The 27,228-nt window shown below is 26.9% G+C and overlaps 1 protein-coding gene across 4 annotated transcripts in view; it reads right to left on the reverse strand.

Moving 5' to 3' along the window:
• Positions 1 to 981: 981 nt before the first annotated feature.
• The window catches only part of LOC107446821 (uncharacterized), a 69,489-nt gene continuing 43,242 nt past the window's right edge, over positions 982 to 27,228 (reverse strand). For 2 of the 4 annotated variants that reach the window (XM_087157721.1, XM_087157720.1), the window contains 12 exons: positions 18,591 to 18,833; positions 16,357 to 16,460; positions 13,000 to 13,102; positions 12,027 to 12,101; positions 11,111 to 11,197; positions 9,274 to 9,430; positions 7,242 to 7,290; positions 7,059 to 7,145; positions 4,287 to 4,431; positions 3,413 to 3,562; positions 2,159 to 2,265; positions 982 to 1,206 (listed from right to left, as the gene is read on the reverse strand). In XM_087157721.1, the coding sequence (XP_087013847.1) occupies positions 1,068 to 1,206; positions 2,159 to 2,265; positions 3,413 to 3,562; positions 4,287 to 4,431; positions 7,059 to 7,145; positions 7,242 to 7,290; positions 9,274 to 9,430; positions 11,111 to 11,197; positions 12,027 to 12,101; positions 13,000 to 13,102; positions 16,357 to 16,460; positions 18,591 to 18,833 (1,446 nt within the window). In that variant the 3' untranslated portion in view covers positions 982 to 1,067. Of the gene's footprint in view, positions 1,207 to 2,116; positions 2,266 to 3,412; positions 3,563 to 4,286; positions 4,432 to 7,058; positions 7,146 to 7,241; positions 7,291 to 9,273; positions 9,431 to 11,110; positions 11,198 to 12,026; positions 12,102 to 12,999; positions 13,103 to 16,356; positions 16,461 to 18,590; positions 18,834 to 27,228 lie in introns of all 4 variants that reach the window. The other 2 variants (XM_087157723.1, XM_087157722.1) reach the window with 1 other exon arrangement.

The following is a 27,228-nucleotide window of genomic DNA, read 5'->3' on the forward strand; positions in this document are numbered from 1 at the left end:
GTCCCTTAATTTTATTGTTGACATCGTATTTCAGTGGCATTATGGTTTATTGTCATGAAACAAGTGCTATATATGTCATGATAAGCAAATAATGACAATGTGAGAAACAATAAGGAAATATACAAAAAACATTTGTTCTGACTAGACTGGATGTCATTATTTACTTCAAATATAAAGTTCACATACAGCCATAATTATAATTAAACTAAAAATAATACAAATTATGACAAAGAGAAATAAGTTCATGTTTTTGATGGTGCATTGTTTCAAAACTTTCCACTTTTCCTAAAAAAATTTTTAAATCTGAAATACAAACTGCCATGATAATAATTTTAGCCATAATTATAATTATAGATAAAATTTGTCTACTACAAAAGGAAATTTTTATGTTGTTTTTTATAGTGTAGTTTTTTAGCTAAAATGCTTCAAACTTAGTTAATAAAAAATTCTCATAATGCATTAAATTAAATTTATTGTAATGCTAAATTAAATTAACTTATAAAATGAATAAGATGTTCGATATTTTTTAATTTAGTTTCAATGAAAAAAAAAATCTTAAAATGTTTGTTTATTTTGAAGCGTTATTAAAGGAACATCGATTTTTCAATGTAAGTGTGTTTCTAATATTTTTTATTAAAAATAATGTAAATTTGTTAGACTTATTATTTATTTGAAAATCTAAAATTTAGATGAGATGAAAAAAAGAAGAAATAATTATTAAATAATTAGGATATAATAATAAAATATAATAATCCAGATTTCTAATGCCATGGAATAAATATGTTATTGATTTATGAATTAATTTGTTATACTCTTAACGAAGACAGAATGATTTAAGAGATTTTTTTTTATCATAATTATATTTATTACGAAAAATACCTAAAAAAATATGAATTAATCATTATTTTTTTTTCTATTTTTAAAATTTTTTTTATAGATGAAATGTTAGTAGGACATGCAGCTTAAAAAAATCAAATGTAATTTCATTCAATGTGAATTACTTTATTTGATGAAGACAAAAAGCAATAATTTAATGATTGTGAAATTAAGAAAAAAGTATTCTTGATTTAATAGTGATAATCATCAGAATCTGCATAATCATAATCATCATCTTCTGCTTCTGTTACAACAGGCTTTGCGGCTCTTTTAGCGCGAGCCATTTTCTCCATGTTTGCGACAACTTCCTCATCATAATCATCGTACATTCTAAAAAAAATTATTATCACTCAATAGCAATAAAATTTAATGATGCAAAATAACTTTTCAATTACAAATAATAAAAGTAAAAAAAAAAGGAGCTATAAACTAAATTTGGGACTTATATTCTTTTCCTTGTCTTAAGAGTAGTTTTAGATAGTTTCAAAAATCTATTTTTGTTATTTTTATGACAGTTTAAGAAAGAAAGTAAGACAAAAAAAAGAAAGACAAATTTAAAGCATAGTTTAAATAATCTTGTTTATATTTTTAATTAAAGATGGCGCCACAATATAATAAAAAAATACTAAATGTTTCATTTTGATCACAGAGAAAGTTTGGTCAAAGAGAAAGAGAATTTACTTTTCTTCGTCATCATTATAATTATTTTTTTACAATTTGGCACATAATTATTTAAAAAAGCACTTTATGCAAAATTATTAATTATTAAAAATAAATACAGATTTCTATTCTTGTTAAAAATACAAAATTTCGCATGTAGAATTTAAAATAAAAATCAATTTCCCTCTTTTTTTTCTAAAAATAAAAATTTATTAAATTATTAATTTTATTTTATTTTAAAAAAGAATAAATAAAAACTTAGAAATTTAAATTAATTAATTCTAAAAGCAGTTTGAATTATAAAAAAAAAATCGTTTTGAATAGGCTATTTTGCTTAGATAAGTAATATATAAAACATCAGAGAATTACAATTTCCCTTAATATTAAAAGTAGCAGTTTAATAATAAAATATATAATTTCATTGTGTATGTTCATTTTATTTCCGCATAATTTCTATTCCTACTTAGAAATGAAAGAAATTTTATAAATATCGGATTGGTGCTGCCATCTTTATTGTAAACTTAAAACTATTAGGGAAGGTGAGGGTTCGTTGGAAGGGAGTAAAATGAACCCAACGTACATCGTGCTTAATGCGATGAGTTAGACAAAGTCGATAACGTACAATTCATCCTGCTGATCAGCAGCACCTTCTTCAGCAACGAGTAATTCATATTCTTCGGCTGCATATCTATCCCAATCACTAAGTTCTGGTCCATCACCATCATGCTCCTAAAATAAAATACAGTTGGAATATTATTTTTAATGTTTGACAGTTATATTACAAAAAATGACTTCTTTGAAGCTTTCTTTTTTAAAGTATGTTCCAATTTAAAATTAATTTTTAAAAAAATTCTTTTCATTATTGTATAGGTGTTTATTTTAGGACAGTTGAGTTATTTATTAAGTTATTTAATTAGTTATTAAGTTATTAGGACAGTTTAGTTATTTAATTAAGTAAAAACCAAATTATAGAAATCAATAAATAAATAGACAAATAAAACATTAAATAACTCCTCCACGTAATTTATAATTGCATACATTTGAAAATAATTCATCGCTGTAATTCATAATAGTTGTCTGTTGTCATTTCACCCTTTTTTCATATTCTTTTGAAAATAAAGTGAACAGAACAAAATTTTGTAAATTTCTTTCAAAACATTTTCAAGTCTTCATATGTAATTCAGTAATATTAATCCTTGTAATTAATAATTATATTCGGTTGAAAATCGAGTAAGCAAAGCAAAATTTAGTAAGTATCTTTGAATAACTGATGCCTTTTACGTGCAAAAACTTTGCTGTCCTTCATGTGCAAACAAAACTGTATTTTATGTGCAATAAATTATTGTTCATCCCAGTAATTCAAAGCATAAATAGTTGAACATAAATAATTTAAAAATATCGAAGTAGTTTATTATTGATCATTTATGTAACTTGTACACAATTGAAAATATGCTGCACAAAACATAATATAGTGAATTTCTATCATAAATTTTCAGTTCTTTTATTTGCTTTTTTTTTTTTTTTTTGTTTTTTTTTTTGTAATTCATATTTATTTTTTAAATAAAATTTCATTAAAAATATGCTCATTGAAAAAACATTTTATTAAAAATATGCTTATTAAAAAAAAAAACGTTCAACAAAATATGTTTTATTAAAAGTTACTATTGTTACTATTGTTGTTGTAGCGTGTTTTATTACTATTGAGAAAACATTGCATAAAAATACGTTTATTTAAAATGGAAATATTATTAAGGAAGTGTGTTTTTTTGAAAGCATGATTGAATTGAATAGGGTGTTAATCAATGCAATAAGCAACACATTCAATTTCTAATAACGTAATAGCATAGAAAAGGGAAATATGATGTATAATTCTTACTCTTTGTGAGGCAAATGGATCTCTTTGTTCATGATCCAAGTATTTCTCAAGATTGAAGAAAGTGTCAAAAAATATGGGAGTCATTTTACATTTTTTCAAATCGGCGAGGGAGACTTTTCCTGGAACTTTAGGTTTTATAATATCCAGCATCTGAAATAAAGAGATACAGAAATTAGAATGCTTTCAAAGAAGTTATGAAGATAAATTAATAATATAATATTCATTTTTTTTAACTGCTGATTATAAAATTTCTTTATGTACATTAATATAACAGAAATTAATTGCAATGTGTAGTTCTAGAGTTTAATCAGTTACAATACTTTTTTTTTTTTGCCATTCATTTTAAATATGAATTAGTATTTATTATTTTTAAAGCACAAGATTCTTTTTGTGAAATAATATAATTAATCATAAATTATTCTTTTAGCGAAAACGGCACATTTTATTTTTACATGATTAGTTTATGCATAGTTATAAATGATGTTAATAGTGTAAACGAAACGTTTTTTTTTCATGAATAATTAAAACAGTAATCATTGCTGATTTTATTGTAAACATACATCTTATTTATCAATTTCACTTTTTTTTTCATCAATTATTTTATTTATGAATCACTATTTATTTTCTCTAATGCACAATACATACTCGTAGCATAAACAAGACTTAGTTTAGTGTAATAAATTAAAGATCATTACTGATTTTCTTGATTTTATAGATTCCTGATTTTCTTGATTTCATATTCATCTGACTTTTGTCCCATATTATTTTAAATATGAGACATATATAACTTATTATTGGCATTAAACGATTCTTACTTTACAACTCTCACTATTTAAAAACAAATAAAACTTCATTAAGAAACGCTTTAATTTACCTGGCATAAGCAGTCATTGAAGGGAAGTGTTTCGATTCCTAAGGCTTCAAGCCTTTGCAATTGTTCAGCGTAGAAATATTCCAATTCGTACATTGATAACAAACCATCTCCATCTAAATCCATGCATCGGAACCAATACTCAATGCTATAAAGAAATTAGAATAAAAAATAAGTTTTATGGTTAAAATTTTATTCCAAAATACAATAGGAATCGAAGTTAGAATGATGTCTTTATAGATAAACATATTCCGTCTTTGTTTCATGAACATTAAGTAAACATATTTCTCATTAATTTTTAAAGAGGGAGGGGACATATTTGAAAACTACCCAAATTATAGTCTAACTTTCGGAAAAGATTTATTCCCGTAGAAAAAAAAATATGGCAAAAATACTAGAATATGATAAAATTAACCGTGTTGACATATCCGTGTTAATTAAACGTGTTAACATATCCGTTAACACATCCCTCTATGGGAACACCAAAAAGTTCGATAGTTTTTTTCGGAAAGGCTTAGATAATGATTTTGTTAAAATTTACTATTAAATATGGTTTTATGATATATGATAAACTTTGGTAAATGTGGTAAAATTTGGTAATTTTTATCTTGATACCTTAGATCCTTAGAACATGGCATAAAAACCATTTGTTCAGTTTAGTTTACTTTTCCTTTTTGTATATTTCACTAAATAGTATGTGGTATTAAGAGGTATAATTTTTTGGTTTTAGTAACCAAACTTATATGTTTTTTTTTTTTTTTTTTTTTTAACCAGAAATATCTTTATTATGTACTAAGTTAATTTTACCAGAATTTCTTTCTCCGTGTTAAACAATTTAGTTCAATTTATAATGTTATTTTATTTGGAAAAATCAAGCTCTTCCAAAAGTACTCTTTATGAGTAAATAATAGAGCTAGAATCTCAATGTTGTGCTTAAACTTTTTCCGAAGTCATCTAGTCCGTCTTCACGGAACTCACTGCTTCACGGCTCCACGTTAAGTGAGCTGTTTTTAGCAGTTGTTGCTATGGATACTTGGGTGTCTCCCCATTGACATCTTGTACACAGAAATAGTAAGAAAGAAACGCTTCTAAGACGCATTTTTTTGCCAGTGATTTCATACACTGTAACGCAATTGGAAATAACAGAAAGATCTTGTCTTAATTTAACCACAACATTTACCTTATTTTTTTTTCTCTTAGCAACTCTGTGATTTTTAGGTATGTGGATATTTTCGGGTATGTGGTGTGAAGCCCATATAGTTTTAACATTAGAGTTAGGGGAAAAGATGCCGCTTTGCTAAAACTATCTAATAATGATACTAAAAAAATCTGGTTATCACAGTATATCTTCATTTTCAATTCATAAAATTTAAGAAACGTTTAAACTCATGAAATGCTGGTACATATTGATTTTTTTTCTTTTTTACATGATCATACATGTAAATTCATCATACATTCCTTTTTACATGATCTATGTAAAAAGGAATGTTATCACTTGGTCACATTCCTTTTTACATAGAGAAATTGTATCACACTTTGTCACAGTAGGAAATTACGAACAAACAAATAGTCGCGTTATAAGCAAGGTGTTTATTTGTTTTGAATCAATGGTGTAAAGTGTGATTCATTTTTTTTTCAAGATCTCCTGCCCTGCCGTCTTCGAGATAGAAACTCTAATTAAGCAGTTCTACACTAGATGACATGATAGAAATTCTATAAAATATTCTACTATGTCTGAACGCTTCGTTTATAAGTACAGCTGCAGCAATAAGAAAGTAAATAAGGTAGAAACAGATTTAAATGGGCAATTTTTAAATTTCATTCCAACTTCATGATAAAAGGCTATTAATAGGCTATTCAAAGATACATAGGCAATAGCACCATCGAAGAAAGAGCAATTGCTTGCGCAATATTTATGGGCTCAGATAGATTCCGATGGTTTTACCAGGATAGAGCCACTGTTCATACGCCTGAGTCTGCCACCTCCCCAAAGTTCGAACTTGTCTTTTCTGGAATGTTTATTATAGAGATATTTAAAAAATGTTGGGTACATCTACAGCCGAACTAAAGACGGAAATTTAACAAGAGATCAAAGATGTTTTCCCATTAATGTCGATTTATGTTTTCGATGATCTTGTTCAGCGAGTTTAATTTGTCAGTTGTAAGAATTCAACATTTATTGTAAATTGTGTTCAACAAACATTCCTTTTTTTCTTTGTCCATGCCTTGTCCTTCTGGAATGCGTTTTATTTGGAACATGTAGTATTATAATCATTAGCTATTATAATTAGTTAGTCCAAAGGTAACAGTATAAACACATAAGAAAAAACTTCCCAACAATTTTTTAGATTTATTTATTTATTTTAAATTGCAGCAGCACTTATGATATGGAATGTTAAAAAATGATTGCCAAATCCATTCAAAGAATATTTCATTTGAAATGCATCACTTATAGTAAAACCAAACTGAGAAATTATGTTGTTGTTTCTAATGCTACTTACCATTACCAGCGAGCCTGCTTCGTGAAACCAAATGAAATTAAGGCAGAGAGCGAGTTTCTTGTTTTTCAGTGGCGCCATCTATGGCTAAGAATAAAATTTTATCCATATACACGTTTTTGCCCGTTTATAGGGCGAACTCATTCATACATGCGCAGATCGTAATTTTGACCTGAATCAGAGAACGATCAATTTCCAATTCAGTACCCCCAGAGGTATTGATTTGTTATGGAAACTGAGAAATAATAATAATAATAATAATTTGATAAGTTGTTACCTTCTGGGATGCCTTTTATCTTCTTCTGAAATAAGAAACCATACGAATTCAGTATAACTCATCTTGCCTTCTTTTTGTTTTGGCCCCCTTTAAAACAATTCAATACTTCAATTAACTTTACTTGAACGGAAAAAAATAAGTTTCAAATAACTTAAAGAAGAAAAAAAGTAATTATAAACATACCTTGTTACAGCCCCAGAAAATATCCTTTGTATAACACGTGTAGATAAAGCTGAAATATATAACAAAGAACAACTTTGAGAGATAGCAGAAAGCTTCTATCAAAGTTTTTAAAAATTTATTTTCGAAAAGCAAAATACATACGAGATACGTAGCAGATATAACTTATTTTTTAAAAATCTTTGGTGAAAAATGTCATTTTTATAACACTTTCTAACAATTTCATTCGGTCATTATTAATGTCATAATTTCTAATGTTATAATTTCTAGCGTCGTAATTTCTAATGTTTTAGTTCGGAGCACTACCATAATTATTAAAAGAGTTCAAGTTTAAAGTTACTACAATAGGTTAAAATAAATAATTTTTCTAGAATACGGATAGTTTGAACTTTTTCAAATATTTTACTGTAAAAAGTAAATGTAATAAATTTTTCATAAATAATTAAAAAAATATATAAATAAAGTAGAGAAAGCATATAAATAGTGACGTATGTCACCAGTTCAGAATAACTAGGGAATTTTCGGATTAATTTTATAGCCAAATTTTGATCTCACATACTAAACTCACAGATAAATAAATTTAGAAAATAGTCTAATTATTTATTGCAATTTACACTGTAAAAATGCTTTAAAAATTGAAAAATATATGGATTTTTTAATACATTGATTACTGGTCAAAAATTGCAGTATATTAGGTAACATGAAGTAAAGCAATATTTTTTTATTATTTGTATCTATCTATTTATTTATTTTTTGAAATTTTAAAATTACCTGAAAAAACAGTGATATTGTGGTCGTTTGCGTAAAAAATTAAAATTTAAAAAAAATTTGAAATTATGAAAAAAAATTAAATAAAAATTGTAAATTTAGGATAAAATTTAAAAAAAAAATAAATGTTAATCAGTTTCAATAAAAAAAATAATTAGTAAAAATAAGAGAATTCTAGGGGAAATATGTGTGTAAGTATTATATGAATTCCCTATGTAGCTTTTGGCATTGTATGCACAGTACTCAAAATAAAAAACGGAACATCCTGAATAACTTTTGATCTAATGATGGTATTTTCACATTCTAGGACTCAATATGGTTCAAAGGGTGACCTCAATTATGTTAATTAATTAACACAGACTATATTTTGAATTATGAAATTACACAAAAACGTACTATCTCCAAAAAAAAAAAAAAAAAGGGCGTATTTTTAAAATTTAATTTCTTAGGAACAATTTGACTGATTTTGCCTAAATTTTGTATTCAGCTATGTAAAATTGCATTTTTTAAAATGACGTGGAAATTTGTACACCTTACAATTCAAAATTTCTCAACTATTATTAAATAAAATAATGAAAAATAATACCTATTTTCTAAAAGTTATATTTTTGAATGGAATTATCTTTAGATAAACGAATTTTATATTTGAGTGTAAAAATTTTAAATTACTTTTAAAGTTTTTCGAGATGTGGGAAAATGCGCAAAAAGTAAAATAAACATTAAGGGTAATAAACATTAATCCAAACTTTGGCCAAAAAAAGGCATGCTAATTAAGAGAAAGTTCGCTTTTGTGTCTAATTTCGAAATTTTAAAATATTGTCTGGTCGGCACCAATTAATTAGCATATTGAAGAATCATATCATTGGATCAAAAGTTATGTAGGGTAGTCTGTTTATTTATCATTATTGTTATTTTTTGTGCACTGTACTTCACTAATTGTGCTAATAGAAACTTGATTTTTTTTCCTAAATAATTTCATTAGGAGAAACGAGGTAAAAATAAAAGACAAAAATTTTAACTTCAACTTCAATTTACACTTAATAAAGATTAACGAATGAAACGATTATTTAAAAATTCGTGATTATTGCTATCTCGATTTAACTATTCTATATGAACACTACTTAAAGCAGTCTAATATAAACAAAACCGATTCTATATTGACAGTTTTCAGCGATGTGTATTTTAAGTTTTAAACAGAACATTTTTCCAAGTTTGCAGGGTTTAATATTCAATAAATAAAAATTTTTGAGCAAAAAATTCAATATACCTCCACCACTGTGTACTTTCAGATCATTTTGATCAATAAATAAGTCGTGATCTTTATCCAGTTCCCAAAACTTGCAGTATATCACATAGAAATGTTCGTATGAAAAATAATCTGTTATTTGATTTATGTCTTCTTCATCTTCAAGTGTGGCCAGTACCTATATCAAAGTAATAAAGAAAATTAAATGTTAAGTAATTAAATTAAAATATTTATGTAATTTTAAAACAGTCAGAGAATCGATCAAGGTAGATGAATAAAAATAAAAAATACATAAAAAATGTAAGTTTTGTTAATTTAATTTGTTTTTTCAAAATTTTTCATAATATTGAATTAATAGTTTCTACATAAATTGATCAAAAAGAAAAAAAAATTATATTGATGCAAGTTAAGTACATGATTACATAATTTTAGAAAAAAGGAGCTTTATTTAGAAGATTTTGACTGAATTCAGTCGTCGACAGTTTGAATATGGAAGAGAGAAATATTAAGTATGCTTTTAATTATTTTCATTAAATTTTCATGAATAAATTGATGATGATAAACTAAGTTTTTACGATTTTTTAATGTTTCAACCTATTGCAGAGGGAGAACAAAAGTTCCGTCATTTCAGAATTTCTCGTCTTTTTTTTTTTTTTTCCCGACAAAAATATTATGCAATTGCAATTCTTAAATAAACCTTTTTCAGAAAAATTATTTAGTATTGTATATTTCCATGCTTTGAGATTTGTTCAAAAGGTTCTTTATTTTCGCTTAATCTACAAAAAGAATCTTCTCTTTTTTCCCCCCAAATCTGTTTTCGACAGTTTGAACAAAAGTTAAAGTATAGAAAATTTGAAAAACAGATAATCAATGAGTAATTACACGTTAATTATGAGTATTAACACGTTAACAAAATCAAATATAACTAAATTATTAAATAAATAGTTAAAATTTTATGATTTATTTTATTTAATTTTGCACACATAAAAACCTACGAATACTAGCGAATAGTATGAAGTTTTAATAGTTTTTGCAGATTAAAACTATTTTACTTTTCATTTTATTTCATAACTTTTGGTGAACAGCTAAAAATTGTAACAAAAAGCCATCTCTGAGATACGAACTCGGGTCTCATTCTTGGGAGGTGAGAGCTCTATCCTCTAAGCCATCTCGGCTCAAAACTAAAGTTACTTTATTTTTAAACTTTCTTTGAACAGCCGACCAAATGTTGAGACTACGACTACCAATATTCAACTCCGTAGCCTTGTAATTTTAATACCAATTCAGAAGACAAGGGAACTCCTGGGTCAAGTACTGGGAGAAATTTGCCTTTGTTGAAGGCTTCTTGATGGAACTAACCTGCATTTGCGGTTAAGTGGCGAAGAAAACCATCGAAATATCCCACGATTAGCCTGATGGCAAGGGGACTCTAACCCATGATCCGCTTACCACTGAAGACATGTTACGCCAGAATTGTGGTAGGTGCGTGCCGGGTGCTGAATTTATATCGACCAGCTATTGCTGGGATTCGATCTCGGATCACTCTTATGAGGAGGCGAGTGCTCTATCCTCTGAGCCACCATGACTCTCAATTAAGAAATATTAAATTTGCTATCAACTTCTAAAAATTTAAATAGTTTTTTTTTTTGAGGTGTAAGATAAAACAATAATTGGTACTATTTCGTTTCGCACTCCGTACAAAATCAACAAATCATTATTGACACCTTGACATTGTACTGTGATAATAGGTTAATGATTCTGTGTTAATAGGAACCTAATATACTAATATAGATAATAGGTTATATACAGTTACCGGAAACGAAAAAATACCCAAAAATACATTTAGGCCTGTTCTTACCTGTAAGAAATTGCTTCTTCGTAATTCTGGAGCAGTAAGCTTACCACTCCAAGATCTGTTGACGCAATAGTAAATCCTTGCAATTACCTATAAAAGAAAAATTTGGAAGAAAAAAAAATTAAGACACAATTATTAAGACAAAAGTATATGTTTTTTCACGAGAATATATTTACATTGAAATTACAAATTGCAATGGATTGTTTTTGGTGGCTGAATTTGGTGGCTGATTTTGGTGGCTGATTTGGTGGCTGAATTAATTCTTATTTGTTAGCGAAGAGTAAAAAGTTAAGCAGAGAAATTAATACCATTCAGGGTGTTAATAATGCTCTGATTCACTCACGAAAATATAAATCCGTGATTTATTGATGAGTATTTGGAGTTGCAATTTATAATGACATTGTTCAGTGTTAATTAAATATTAAAAATACAATCGTTATTGTAAATTTATTCTAACATGTAGAAGGAGAATTCTCTTCTAATTCTCCTAATTATTTCCTTGTAAATTTTGGAGAAAGAAATCGCTTTATAGTTATTTTATATAATTATTTAGTTTTTTAATAAGTACAAATCAAAATTATTAAACAGGAACTAATAATAATTAAATATTACAACAAGGAAATTTTCACATCAGAATTTGTTTGAAGCTGAATTTAATAGATGGCGCCTAAGAAGAGCAGTCGGCGATTCGCTCTTTTTTCTCTTTTAGGATTCACTTACAGATGCGTTCATTTAAAAATATTTAAGAGTAGTGCTGCCATCTAGCACTTAATTATGAAACGTTTAATTATATAATAAATTATTTACATTTTTGGGACAGAGCAGATTTGAAATTTTTCAGAAATAAGGTCATTCTCAAGACACATTTTTAATTTTTAACTTATAGGATTAATGAAAGTTTAGTTTTAAAAATACTTACCGTGTGTATATATCTAGAATGGAATTCAGTGGCTTCTTTTAAAAATGTTAACCCAGGATGCGAATCAATTACATCCTAAAAACAACAATTATTCATTTATTGTTATATGCTACTCTTTTGTTGAAGAGAGAAAAAAAAATAATAGATGATATTTTAAATGATAATAATCTTTTGGTCAGTTATATTAAGGTAATATATTTGAGTTTGTTACATGTCCCAATTTAAAAGCAATTTTAAAATTTCGTAAATTCCCATTTCAATAATATGACATCTGAATTATTTCAAAGAGTATTTAATAATAAGTGAAACAAATTGAAATTTTATGCTCCCGAAACTGCATAGTATTAAATTAGCTAGTAACTAGTACTTAATTTAATAATTTTAAAGCTGGCAATTTTCAAGTCATTTATGTAGAATAAGCATGTAACATGCTATCTTTTTCTCTCCACTTTTCTTTATATTTCGTTTGTTTTATTTTATTTATTGAATTGTTTTCATTTGATTGGATTATGTACATCAAAAAATTTATTTCTCATTTTCTTTGGTGCTTGCTACTCCAGAATAACTGAAATAATTATGCATAACCTAGTGATTTAAAAATAATATTTAATTGGACACCTATAAGTGTCGTAAGTAAATCAGATTTAATCGTCATGCGCATGCATAGAACCTGATAGGCTTCTGATTTGACAAACGCTACCATTTACCTTCGATGATGATTTCAGGTATCCAAATGTACTAATATTATTCTCTTGGCGATACTGATACAAGGTAAGAAAGCATCTTTATCGGATAAAATTGCGCGAGTTAAAAAAAAAGCTTTTAATTTGTTTTTAATTACTTTATTATTTTTAACTACTTATTTCCTATTTATTTAAATTAATAAAATATTTTTTAATAATATTTCAGCCATTTTTCTTATGTTCCATTTAATTATAGTAAGTAATTAATACCATCATAAGAAAGAACTTACTTGCATCATTGGAAAGAAATCATCATTGAGGAGGTAGCTTCGTTTACCTTTTGAAAGAATGTAAACAAACTTAGAGGCTTCATCATGGCATGTATTAACAACCCTAGATAAATCAAATAATCAGTGATTAGGTTTTCAGGATTTCATTTTATTTTATAACCGGTGTTGAACAGCTAATTCAACTGTAATTATCAATGTTCAACTCCTTAGCCTTGTAATTTTGAACCCTACCCAGAAGACAAAGGAACTCCGGAATAAAGTATTGGGACAACTCAGCCTTAGTAGAGGACTTTTGATGGAACTAACAAGGGAGACTAGGGAAGTGTGACTCGTCAATTTTGAAATAAACTAGTGGGATGTATGCCTTATGAAGAATAATTTTAGGGGGCAACATTCGTTTCGGCCCATAGAGGGTCCTATGAGAGATAAAAAATAATTAAGTATGTAGAAAAATCGGTATTTCATTACTTCAATGCAGACTATTAGTTATTGTAATTATCTCATACTCCAATTAATTTTGTGCTACTTTCACGTACTATATAATGCATATTTATTGTCAAAATTGATTTGGAAAATTTTATATATCTGTAGTTTTTCAGAAAAAAAAAATTAAAAAAAAATTGGCATTTTTAAAAAAAAAAAAAAAATTGGCATCAAATTTTTTAAATTTTTTTTTTCAAAAAATTTTCCAATATTAAAACTAGTAAACAGTAATAAATTTCATTTACATGAGAGTCGAAATATAATACGCATTTTCCCAAACTGATGGAATTGTTTCATATTTAATGTGTATCCAAAAATTTGATTTATAAAAAAAAATTTTTTTTTCATATTGTTAGATCTTACAAAAAAATCTGAAATAATTTATGTGATTGCATAAAATTAAATTGCATTTATAAAAATGTTTTCAAATTAGTAAAAATAGCAATGTTTTGACAAAATATTGAACAATTCACAGGACAATTTTTTTAATAATATTTTAATCTTTTGGCAAAAAATTTAAATTTTTTTGAAACTTTTTTTTTTTCATTTTTTACCAGTTGTGCAATAAAAAAAATTAAGAAAAAAATGTGTCTATTAAAGCGACAAATACTTACAAATTTTGTTTATATAGTACGGTTGACCTTTCAAGAAAAAAAGAAAATCATTGAAAACTGAAATATTTTTTTAAGTTCAAATTTCCCGCCAAACAAATTTGAAAACCTTTTTATAAATGCAATTTAATTTTATGCAATCACATAAATTATTTCAGATTTTTTTGCAAGATCTAACAATATGAAAAAAAAAATTTTTTTTTTATAAATCACATTTTTGGATACACATTAAATATGAAAAAATTCCATCAGTTTGGGAAAATGCGTATTATATTTCGACTCTCATATAAATGAAATTTATTACTGTTTACTAGTTTTAATATTGGAAAATTTTTTGAAAAAAAAAATTTTAAAAATTTGATGCCAAATTTTTTTTTTTAAAAATGCCAATTTTTTTAATTTTTTTTTCTGAAAAACTACAGATATATAAAATTTTCGAAATCAATTTTGACAATAAATATGCATTATATAGTACGTGAAAGTACCATAAAATTAATTGGAGTATAAGATAATTACAATAACTAATAGTCTGCATTGAAGTAATGAAATACCGATTTTTCTACATACTTAATTATTTTTTATCTCTCATAGGACCCTCTATGGGCCGAAACGAATGTTGCCCCCTAAAATTATTCCTCATAAGGCATACATCCCACTAGTTTATTTCAAAATTGGCGAGTCACACTTCCCTAGTTTCCCTTGTAAGCCCGACGGCTAGAGGAATCTAACCCATGATCCTTCTACCACAGAATATATTAGATTTGTTGGTTTCTTTAAAATCAATTTTTTTTTAAAAAATTAGGCGATTTAAACTAAATCTAGTAGCATATTGCACATGCTTTCATATCATACTGGTCCGATTTAAATGAGGTGATCAACGAGGGCTTGTAAAATTAAGGCCGTATAAAATTAGTTTAATTCATGACTTTGTCCAAGTTGGTTAAACTTTAAAATTTGGGCTATTTGTGACATTTTATGTAATTTCATTACTTTAATTTGTATTGTTAGAAAATGATTTCACTTATATTTAAAATAGTATTATTTGATTGACATATGATATATTGTGATTTGATATGTTACATAAATTTATTGTTATATTTGTGTTTTTCAATGTTACATATTTATAAGTTTGTAATATCTATACAAAGGCAGTTTCAACTATATAAAAGCAACTCTTTTAGTTTGCATCGCTTTCTTTTTCAAAACTTCAAAGCGTTTCTTCGAACGAAATATAAAAATGCAGTTAATACGTTTTTATTTTCTCAGGATCGATGAAACCAAAAGCACGGCTCTACATTATTATAAAAGCACGGCTTTTTATCATAAATTTGTGATTTTTCATAATATTTATTCCTTTTCTCAAAGCATCATTAAAAAAAAATAATAAAAAAGATTTTTTTAAAAAGTTTAATTCGAGCTTTCATTTTTCAAAATTATTTTAAAACTTTAAAAATAAGTTTGAAAATATTTAAGCGTAATTATTTTTTTTCAAAATTTGCCAATGTGTAACAGTGGCTTATTATAAGTATAAATTCCTAATAACTTATAATAAATTTACCCGGACTTAATCTCTTTTAATTCATAATATTTCATTTTTTTGAATTCATTTCATTTCATTTAATATTTTTTTATTAATTTCATTTAATAATTTTTAATTAATATCATTTAATAATTATTAATTAATATTTAATAGTTTTTTTTTTCTGTTTTCAAAAACTAAATTTTAAATTTTCAAGCTTGTTGAACATCACACTTAACTGGGAATTATAACTTTAATAATTTTTAATTAATATCATTTAATAATTATTAATTAATTTGTAATAGTTTTTTTTTCTGTTTTCAAAAACTAAATTTTAAATTTTTAAGCTTGTTGAACATCACACTTAACTGGGAATTATAGCTTTACCTACATTCATATTTCTTATTGGCATCATTCCCTTTCAACTAGAAAAACTGAAAAAGGTTTGCTTACAATTTTGAAATAAATGTTAAACATTTGCCACAAACGCTTGAACAACTACAGCTGGAAGATATTTTAGGAACTGTGTTATTTGGGTTACAAGCAATAAATCATAAATTAGCGACCCACAGCATATTAACATTAGTAATATTCCCCCCCCCCCCCGTTCTAGAAGGCCACCTTCCTATAAGAAGGGTCCTTCGAACATAGACGAAGCACAAGTTACACGCACTCTTAATTTTTTGGCACAACACCTTCAAAATGTGTGGTGGGGTCACCCAATCCAAAAATAGTCACTCTCACCTTCTCCAGTACTCGAGGAATGCATCGCAACTGACTGCTGACTTCTTGTCTCCTCTAGCAGCCAGGAAGAGAGGAAGTTTCCAATACAGAGGTAGACCGCATGCCTGAAAATAACAACAACACACATACATTATTATTTTGATCAGTAAAATCCTGTACATAATGTGGTAAACATACATAGTATGGTAATATTAAAATATACATATTATGCTAATTGCAATTAATCCAGTGATTTTGTACATTCACAGGTGATTATTCATAATCAGCAAAATTTAATAAACGTGATGAAGTGCTGAGGATTTGCCAAATTTACAGATTTGCTTATAGGATCCCCAACTAGTAACAAGGAATTAAAAAAATACGGATTATTTTGTAAAGTAACAAAGTCTAATTGAATATTATATTATATTATATTATATTATATTTTATTATATTATATTATATTATATTATATTATATTATATTATATTATATTATATTATATTATATTATATTATATTATATTATATTATAATATATTATATTATATTATATTATATTATATTATATTATATTATATTATATTATATTATATTATATTATATTATATTATACAGAAATCAGCTCCGCGTTTTGACTAATCTTTAAATTTCAAGCTCCCTCTTTGGAGGAATTAGATTTTAATTCATTCATTCTTTAACTTTATTTCTTGTCCTTTTTTTTTTGTTTGAAGTTGGCAATGAATCTTACACTTAGGATAGATTAAAAAACATGTCAGTGTAGGATGCCGGGCAATCACACCTTAAAAAATTATCAACGCAAGGAATACCGAGCGTTCCTAAAGGTTTTTTTTTAAAAAAAAACTGTGTAAGAAATACCGGGCAATGTGATCAATATGCATTTTTCACACATTTAACGAAATACGTGGTTATTAATAAAAATAACTAGATTAACCAGGAAAGTAATCAGGTAAGGAATGTGTAGGCTATTCTCCCGTGTACACTTTCCTGGTATTTCCTATATTGTTGTTCGTTATTTTTTAGGGAAAAAGGTCATTGCCTGTTACACACTTGCCCGGTATTCCTTACACTGGTGTTTTTCTCTTACTCTGTATTCCCGCCTTTAATAGTATTTTTTTTTTGCAAAGATAAACAGCCAATGTATTGAACCATTGTACCAGTATTCCTTAAATTGAATTAATGGCAATTCTTACAAAATATTTGTTGAAAAATATAGGTTTCTTATGATGCAACTTATAACTAAAAGATTTTATGGTCTTGTCAGAAAATAGGCCTGCATTTCAAAATGAAAACAAATTTATATCTTGAAGTTTGTGAACTGAGACAGAGAAGGTTGCAAGTCATAGAACTTCAATTTTAAGCCTGTTTTGATATCTTCTAAGAGCCAATTATTTTGAAATCAATATTAAAAGGCCATTAAAAGTTGTGTTAAAAATACGTTTTGAATTCTATGAGTGTGACGTCTTTTCGACTCAACTTATCACTAAAAATTTTTATGGTCTTGTCAGAGAATAGGCCTGCATTTTAAAATGAAAACAAGTTTATACATATTTTGAAGTTTATGAACTGTGACAGAGAAGGTTACGAGTCACAGTTCAATTTTAAGTCTGTTCTGATATCTTCTTAGAGCCATTTATTTTGAAATCAATACTAAAAAGCCATTAAATGTTACGTTAAAAATACGCTTTGAATTCTATGAGTGTGACGTCTTTTTGACTCAACTTATAACTAAAAAATTTTATGGCCTTATCAGAGAATAGGCCTGCATTTTAAAATGAAAACAAGTTTATATTTTGAAGTTTATGAACTGTGACAGAGAAGGTTGCGAGTCACAGAACTTCAATTTTAAGTCTGTTTTGATGTCCTCTACGAGCAATTTATTTTGAAATCAATATTAAAAGGCCATTAAAAGTTGTGTCAAAAACACGTTATGGAGTGTGACGTCTTTTTGACTCAACTTATCACTAAAACTTTTTAGGGCTTGGCCAGAAAATAAGCTTCGATTTTAAAATGAAAACAAATTTACGTTTGGAAGGGTGCGAATTGTGACAGAAGAGTTTGTAAGTCAAGTGAGCACAAGCGCTCATTTGAAGTAAGCTCAATTTAATTCCTGGTTAGCTTCTTTTTCTGATATTTTTTTTAGTTCACATTTTCTTTCTTCTCTTTAATGACGAAATCCAACATAGGGTTGGGACGACAAAGAAATAAAAACAAAATAAAAAAAAGAATGTTAACCTTTGTGATGATGCTGAATTCTTCTCGAGATGCTTTGCCCTCATTGAGGCCGGCAAAGACGGCAGCCACTTTCTTGAGGTGTATCTCGATGTCTTGAGGAGTTTGGGGCTTGCCATCCGGAAAATGGAATTTAGGAATCTGGGTGCTGCCCTGTTTACCGGACTTGACTGCTTTCCGAAGGGAACTTGTCCTTGGAGTTGGAGCAGTGTTCTCTTTGTCTTTTGATGAAGCTCCATGGTGACTCTAATGAAATAAAAGAAATAATTAACGTGGGGTAATGTTTGTAATCAGTTGGAATCGATTCAACTTTAGGAGGTAGATTAAAACCAGTGTTAAGTAAGCGTTATTTCAACCCAGAATCATTTAATGAATGTTGCTTAAAATATATTTTGCACTTTAGATTAGAGTTGATTCAGAAAAAATGTTTTTAGTATCAGGCAAGTATAATTTTCAAAGCTTTTTTCAATTTTTGGATTTAGAATGCAAATTCAAAAGGTAAGTACAGACTAGTATGGTGAGTGCTATTAAAGTATGGATATGCAGGATATGGAGTGCATGGATATGCAGGAGGATTTAAATCAAAACAGGACACAAGAAATGCATTTTTTAAGAACAATTCCATGTAGAATTAATTTTGAATAGCGATTTAGAAATAAACTAATACCAGAGCCAAAAACACGTGTTTAAATATAAACTCATTTTATATTTGAGTAAGCATGGTAGTTCATCTGATAATTTAAACCGGCGATACTGAAGCTTGCTGTTTTCAATAAATCTTATGATATTGAAGAAACATTTGCGAGATACAGAGAACAAATTATGGGTGATTGAATTTGATACAAAAGGATCATTAGTTTAAATTGTAAATTCGGAAGGTATAAAATATCATAAGAAATTAATATTTAATACCCGCTTTAGGAAAACCATGAGAAAATGTCATAAAATGTTACCAGTAGCAGTAATTAACACAGCTACTGAGTATGGATTCATAGACAATTACAGATAATCTGCGATATAGCATTTGCCGATATTGGCAAGAGTCTACCAATAGGCCGTTTTAGATTTTGGCTAGAAATACTTATCGCTTATCTGAGAAAATTTTCATTGGAATCCAGAGGGAAGAAACCTGTCTATGTAGAATTTGATTGATAAGTAAAATTCAATTGATTCAATTTGTGTACATTATTCGGCATTAAACTAAACAAGAAGTTACAACGTGCACAGTGTATTGTACCATCCGATAGAGATAAATGAAACCTTATAGTAGCAATATGCGTTTATTGTTAAAGAACTGAGATAGATATGGAAAATTCCGTATCAAATTACGGTATAAAGTACCGGCACTTTGGGTGCATAATCTGTAAAATCCATTTTTTGGTAAAATATTATGTTGAAATATTAATTTAATTATAGTTATTCAGTGATTTAAGGTTAATTATTGCTGTAAAAATTATGGCATTTCAGTTTTTTTTTGTTCCGTAACATGTTCCAGTAAAATTGGATTTTACAATAAAAAGTACTGTCAACCTGAGTGCTGGTACTTTTTGTTATATTTTGATACGGAATTTTTTATAGTGAAGTTGAGTATCATACTATTGTGTCATCAACTTCAAGAATTATAAAAATACAGTAACACTCAGCACAATAATGTTGCAATAAATAATATTATAACGATACTATAGTTTAACATGTTCCAAAACTTCTAAATGTGTAGTGATGCTTTACATTTTCATATGATAACAAAGATAATTTTTTAGAATTTTTTTAAAGGTAGTTTAACATTATACATTTGTCTATTTTTATGCATTTGATAAATATTCCTGCTTTTGCGTAATTTACGTAAAAAGTCTTTTAGGATCACTCAATTCGTGTAAATTGTAAAAAATAAAATAAATTTTAGAAAATTTAAAATGTGTGTGTAGTTTTAAATAAGTTACTCGAAACCACAAACCGCATAATTTTATTGCTTTTCATCTTTGAGAAAAAAACTATAGAAATTCTAAATGTCATCAAGAATTATTCCTCCTAATCTAATAGCGATTCTTTTATTATTAGAACTATACCTTTCTTTTTTGAAAGGTATAGTTCTATCGAATGTCGTTCTATTATCAACAGCTTATTAAGATCAAATAAAAGATTAAAATAAAATCAAGAAAACACGAATCAAAAATATAACTTAAAATGCAAGAAGGCGAGGGAAGAGGGATCTTAGCTATAAATATAGCTAACTATAAAATAAATTACTTAAATAAATATAAAAAAACGACGTGAAAAAACTCCAATGAGAAATTATTTCAATAATAATATTTCAATAATATAATTATTCCGAAATAACTAATATTAAAATGCTTAATCAACAAAAATATATCTTAAAATGCTTAATCAACAAAAATATTTAGCTTTAAAGAAATCAGAAATGGTAATTCAACTAAAATAAATTTTACCCTTTCAACTAATTTCAGTCAACAAATTTATGAGATAGAAATTTATAAAGATGGGTAAAAAACACAACATGAAAACTAAAATAAAAAAAAATTTGAATGATGCATTTAAAGGTTGCTGTAGCATTTATATTTGATTACGCTTTGTTATTATTAAAGTGAATCTAAACAAAGCATTTATTAAATAAAAAAGTATAAGCAATATGAGATAATACAAATGGTATGAAATTAATGGACTATTGTCAAAGTATCTAATCAGAAATAGGATTTTAAATTTTTTTAATTTTACTGAATAAATTTCAAATAATAATAACTATCAAAATATACATCCGCAAACTAGAATTCCTAAAGTATTTATGAGCATATAGTTCATTTTTTAATGAAAGATTTTAAATGCTATTTACAATAATTTATTGCCTGTCATGTTATTAAATTAGGAAAATATATTTATCTATTTATATAATTGGTCAAATTATTACTTTTCAAATAAAAACCGAAACTTATACTTATTTTAAACATTTTGGTTCAGATCACAGTTAGACTTCTTCCTTTTCAGCAAGTTCCATTATTGTAGACATTTATTTTCTAGTTTTGAAGCTTTAATGGAAAAATGTTGTTTTGAAAAAATTAGTTTTTTCTTCATTATTCATTAGTTATATATACCATTATATATATATATATATATATATATATATATATATATATATATATATATATATATATATATATATATATATATATATATATATATATATATACCAATATTTTAATGAAGGCAAAATAGTTTAAGCAAATATTCAAGCAAATATACTTAGTACGAAAATAATGTAGTGAAAAGAACAGTTCCTTCTTAAAAGTCATCTTATTTCATGCAACTTAGTGTTCGTCGCAATGTAATTACGCCAATGTAATTACTGTACAACGCGTAGCAATGTAATTTACAAACATAAGTAATTTTTAATAGATAACTTCTTAATAGATAATTTATTAGACAACACAACCATAAACCGAAACCATTTGTTTGATCAACAAAACCATGATTTTCATAGAGAAATACGCATATTTCAAATTTTCTAACTAATGTTTAGGCTAAGACGAAACTATTGGAATAGATTAAGGCTTTCACAAAACCTTTAAAAAAACCTTTTTTTTTTCATCAACAAATACACATGTTTTCAATTTTTAACCCAATATTTAAGTTAGGGTATTATTAGATTCTTGATTAGATATAAATTTTCATAAAACCTTCACGAAAATATTATTTTTTCTGAACAAATGTGCATATTTTCCATTATTAACCCAAGTTTTTGTTTAGCTTTTTACGTAGATTCTAGGTAAGATTAAAGTGTCTTGCGTATTATACATTTAACGTATATTATACTTTATAAAATTTATATTATACGTTACCTAAATTAAACATTTTACGTATAAATTGCTCTACTGCTATTTTTTTTAAACTTACAGTTGAACTTGAAGTCTAAAATATATTTTATGTTTATGATTTCGCCGGTCAGGTGGCAGAGCGGTTAGCGTGCCTGACTGCGAAGCCATAGGCTGCGGGTTCGAATCCCGCTCTGGGCATGGAAGTTTCTCTCTCTCTTTGTGCTGTCCTCTGTTGTGTGTGTGTGTATGATGAGTGAATGTGGCCCACCCTATAAACGAGTTTGTGGTAGTGTGGCGTGGGCAATGTTGCTAGCCCCCGTGACTTTGGTTCACAGGTGCCCACTGAGTAACGCGTAATGAGCAACAATTCTGGCATAGTATAGGCAAGGATTCAAATTCAGGGCCTGCCATTGGAAAAAAAATGTTTATGATTTGAAAAAAAAAAATTAAACTAATGCTTTTGATCCTCCAAAAAATGTTTACACTGAGACGAAAAGTATGGTCCAAAGTCAAGTATGGTAAAGTCAAGTAAGAAGAAAAGTATGGTAAAATTTACCGTGTTTCTAGCTCTATGGAAGCATAAAAAAAAACGATAATTTTTGCCGAATAGCTCTGGTAATGATTTTGGTAAAATTAGCAATAAAATACGGCTTTATTACATATGAGTAAATTTGGTAACAATAAAAGTTTGTTATTTTATTATGATACATACTTTAGAACATGGCATAAAAACCATTTAATCGGTTCAGTTTAGTTTTCAGTTTTGTATTTTTTCCTAAATGTGTAGTAATAAGAGCCATAACTATGAAAACCAGAATTTCCGAGGAAATATTACCATATAAAAGAAAAAATTATCAAATCAATGTCTTAAACACCGTATATTTTAGTTTAAATAACCACAATTATGTTTTTTTATTATACCATTAGTAACGTCATCGCCACACAGTACGGTAATTTTACCAGATTTTATTTTTCTTTGTGTAAGAAATTAAAATTAATTTTTGACCTGTATGATTTTCAACTTGACTAGACATTATTTGATAGAAGAAGGTTGCTATCATTATATATTCGGACAAACTACAATATTTTGAATTATTTACAGTAGGCGCAACCAGTAGACTGTTTAGATTATTAATGATAAAACAAGGAAAGAATTTCATTCATCCAATTAAATGTAAAAAAGACTAAAAGACAAAATAAAGTAGTCTTTTAATGGTTAATACGCACGCAATTGTATTTATTTACTTTAGCTATGAAGTCGGAGTTCCATCAAAAAAAAAAAAAAAAAAAAAAAGATCGATTATTTAGTGTTCCATTGCCGTAAAAAATTGGGAACCGTTGTATCAGGCGTGCTCAGAAGCGTGCTATGGAAGATAATAACCACATTAACGTATACAAAACTATAAAATTACCTAATTCAGCACCAAAATTATGTGTTAAACCAACTTTCTCCTTACTATATAAAAACATAAAAAGCTTCTAACAAAATTTTAAATTCCAAAAAGTTTTTTTTATACACCCTATTATTCAAATTCCATATAAAAACATGCAACTTAACAATCACGATTTCTGAAAAGAAGAAGAAAAGAAAAAAATATCTTAGAATTGTAGAAGTAATTTAGATTTCATTCTTATGGCATACTACGACAAATCATTGTTCCGAAAAGATATAAGAGAAGGAATATTAATAAAGTAAGAAATAAAAAAACTTCAGCTTGTTGACGGATTAAAAACACAAAAAGACGAAATATTCGTGAGAAAAATATAAATAAAAATATTTTTGCATGGGTGAAAAATACGCTAAAAGAAAATGAAATCAAAAAATCGTGATTTCCAAGTGTTGGGAAAAACAAGAATCCAGCTGTATTTACGTTTTAGATAAGCTTACTTTTCAGTATCAAATAAATTCAACGACTCGCGGATATTTATCTTTACTTTAATAGCTATAACAGATAAAAGCATATTTATTGAAGTAATTGCTTTAACCATCGCCTCAGCTATGCGGATGTAATTTGAAGGATATAGTTTAGTTCTTTTTAGGTTTTTGGATAAATAAAGGAAAAGTTTGTTTGGTTTAAATTATTTGAGAGTAATAAACATTTGAGTTCTTCACATGAGACAAATCTTGTTTGAATTTTTATGAAAAAAAGAAGGCATTATGTGCTTTGTGTTTTATTTTAAATAAAAGGGATATCTATAACAGGTCTTGTAATTCACCTTCTTTATGATATCATATTCGTAATTCATTTAATGTTTGATGTACTTACGGAATGTGTTGTAGCTTTAAAAATATTCGATTCCAAATTATGACGGGTAAAAAGGATTTTGAAAAGAAAAATTTGATTTAAATAAATCATGGAAAAACTCTATAAAGCACATTTTTTGTGGATGAAAGTAAGCAATATATGGAATTTATGTTACAGATAACGGTAACATTATATTAGCAAAAAATGGTAATTAATCGAAATAATACTCAGATAATTGACAGTAATGAAAATGAAATTGTTGGTATTATCTATATTTATTAAGAAAAAAATTATCGAATTAAGAAATATATTTTGTACATAATTACGAATTACGACACAAATTTTTATTTTTCCCATTCTTAGCTAAGCATAGATACTTCATAAAACGTAGCATTAGTTTCATTAAAATATACTTAAATTACATTCATTAAGATACAAAATAAGCTTCATGTATGAATGGTAATAAATGGTGCATTATGGTAAGGTGGGTAAATGGTAATGGTGAATAAAGTGGTATATTTATTTACTGAACTTGCATTACTGAAATCCATAATAAAAACATATGGTTAATCTCAAGTGGGATTATTATTCATTTTTAAAAAGTCGAAATTTTGTCAATAATCGTTTCAAGTTAAAACAACAGGCGTAAGAAAAAATTATAGAAAGAGTATACCAATTGAATAACTAATATTTTATAGGCGTCTTTAGAACCCTTACAAATAGCAGCAAGATAAAAAGTTATGAAAAGCATATATTACAGCATCAATAAAAAATATTGAAATGGCGTGATTAGGCACTTTTGGCCAAAAATGGGTTAGCAAAAGTAAGTCACACTGAGTATAGGGTTAAGAAAAATACAGGTCATGTCATCTTTTTATATTTTTTCCCCGATTTTTTTGCTTTTTTTTAACGCTAAAGCTTTTAATTGATCATTCAACTCGGCTTCTGAGATTATATAATTGAAAAAATATTTTTTGGAAAACTTAATCACAGGTCATGCAAGTCTAGTCAGCTGTATCAAATAAAAAAATAATCGTAATCAAAAAGTGGTTGATAGTTTATGGCTATTTCCCTTTTTCTCATAAGAAATGAAAGAAAAGAAATCAATTATGGTATGACAAACCGTTTCTTGAAAGAAAGGAAAAAAAGTAATATGCGAAAGTAGCTCAACCGCAAAATCTCAAATCTAAATATGGCTCAAATACAGAAGTTTTTTTTAAATTAAAATTTCTTCTTTAAATTTTTAAATGATTTTGCGTTAGTCAAGCATATTATGCTGCTGTCTAAAAAATTAATGAAGCATTTTATTCAGAAATTAAAATAAAAAAGGAAATAGGCTAACAGTGGTAATTTTTTCTCACAAAAATTTATTTTGCGTTTTAATAGTGTTTGAATTAAATGATGAATGATAATTGCACTCTTTCTCACAGACTAATACGGTTTAAAGTGTTTAAATTCAGGGCAAATGACACAAATTGATAGAAATGAAATGAGCTCGGTTAATAACTCAGTCTTAGATTGTTAAAAAGATAAGCAGTCTTCAAACGAAATTAAAAAAAATCTTTGCATGCATTGCCAATTTGATAAGACTTTGTGATAAGACTTTTTTTGTTTTTTTAAATTTAGTTTCTACATATTTTAGGTTAAAGGAATGAAACAATGAACTCTTTTCAAAGCGTCTTAACGTGATGGTTTTCATATACGTTAAATAATATGTTATTTGCAATTTGCTAAAAAATTTTTTTCACGATTAAATGCTACAAATTAAACAATTAAGCTATATTGGTATTGATATTAATATAAAGAGTTTGCCATGCGTGATTTCTCTTTTTATGCGATTAAAAATCCTTTGCTTCAAAAATTTAGACAAACTTTTTTTAACAACTTCACGAACTAGTCAAAAAAAGCGTAAATAGAATTTTTCACATCATGGGCAGTACAAATAAATTGAACAAAAAGAAAACTGTTGGTATAAAAACATTAAAATCATCCGGGGCTTAGACCAGTGGTTCCCAAAAAGGGTTCCGCGAAATTCTAGGGCTCCCTGAAAGATCTACTGGGACTCCGAGGGTTAGAATTTATTAAAAAAAATATGTAATTACATTAATATTCTCATTAATACTACCCATTATTTATTTAATATTTCAGAATCCATTATTTATTTCCAATTATTTATTTAATATTTATTCATTCCTATTATTTATTTAATAATACATTAGTACTACCCGTTCCCATTATTTATTCACTCCCATTATTTATTTTATATTTATTCATTCCTATTATTTATTTAATAATACATAAGTACTACCCATTCCCGTTATTTATTCACTCCCAATATTTATATTTATTCATTCCTATTATTCATTTAATAATACATTAGTACCACCCATTCCCATTATTTATTTAATATTACATTAATACTACCCATTATTTATTTAATATTTCAGAATCCATTATTTATTTCCCATTATCCATTTAATATTTATTCATTCCTATTATTTATTTAATAATACATTAGTACTACCCATTCCCATTATTTATTCACTCCCATTATTTATTTTATATTTA

The sequence above is a fragment of the Parasteatoda tepidariorum genome, chromosome 2 (genome assembly GCF_982258835.1).
Source record: "Parasteatoda tepidariorum strain Cologne lab strain chromosome 2, Ptep-v5.0, whole genome shotgun sequence".
Lineage (NCBI taxonomy): Eukaryota > Metazoa > Arthropoda > Arachnida > Araneae > Theridiidae > Parasteatoda > Parasteatoda tepidariorum.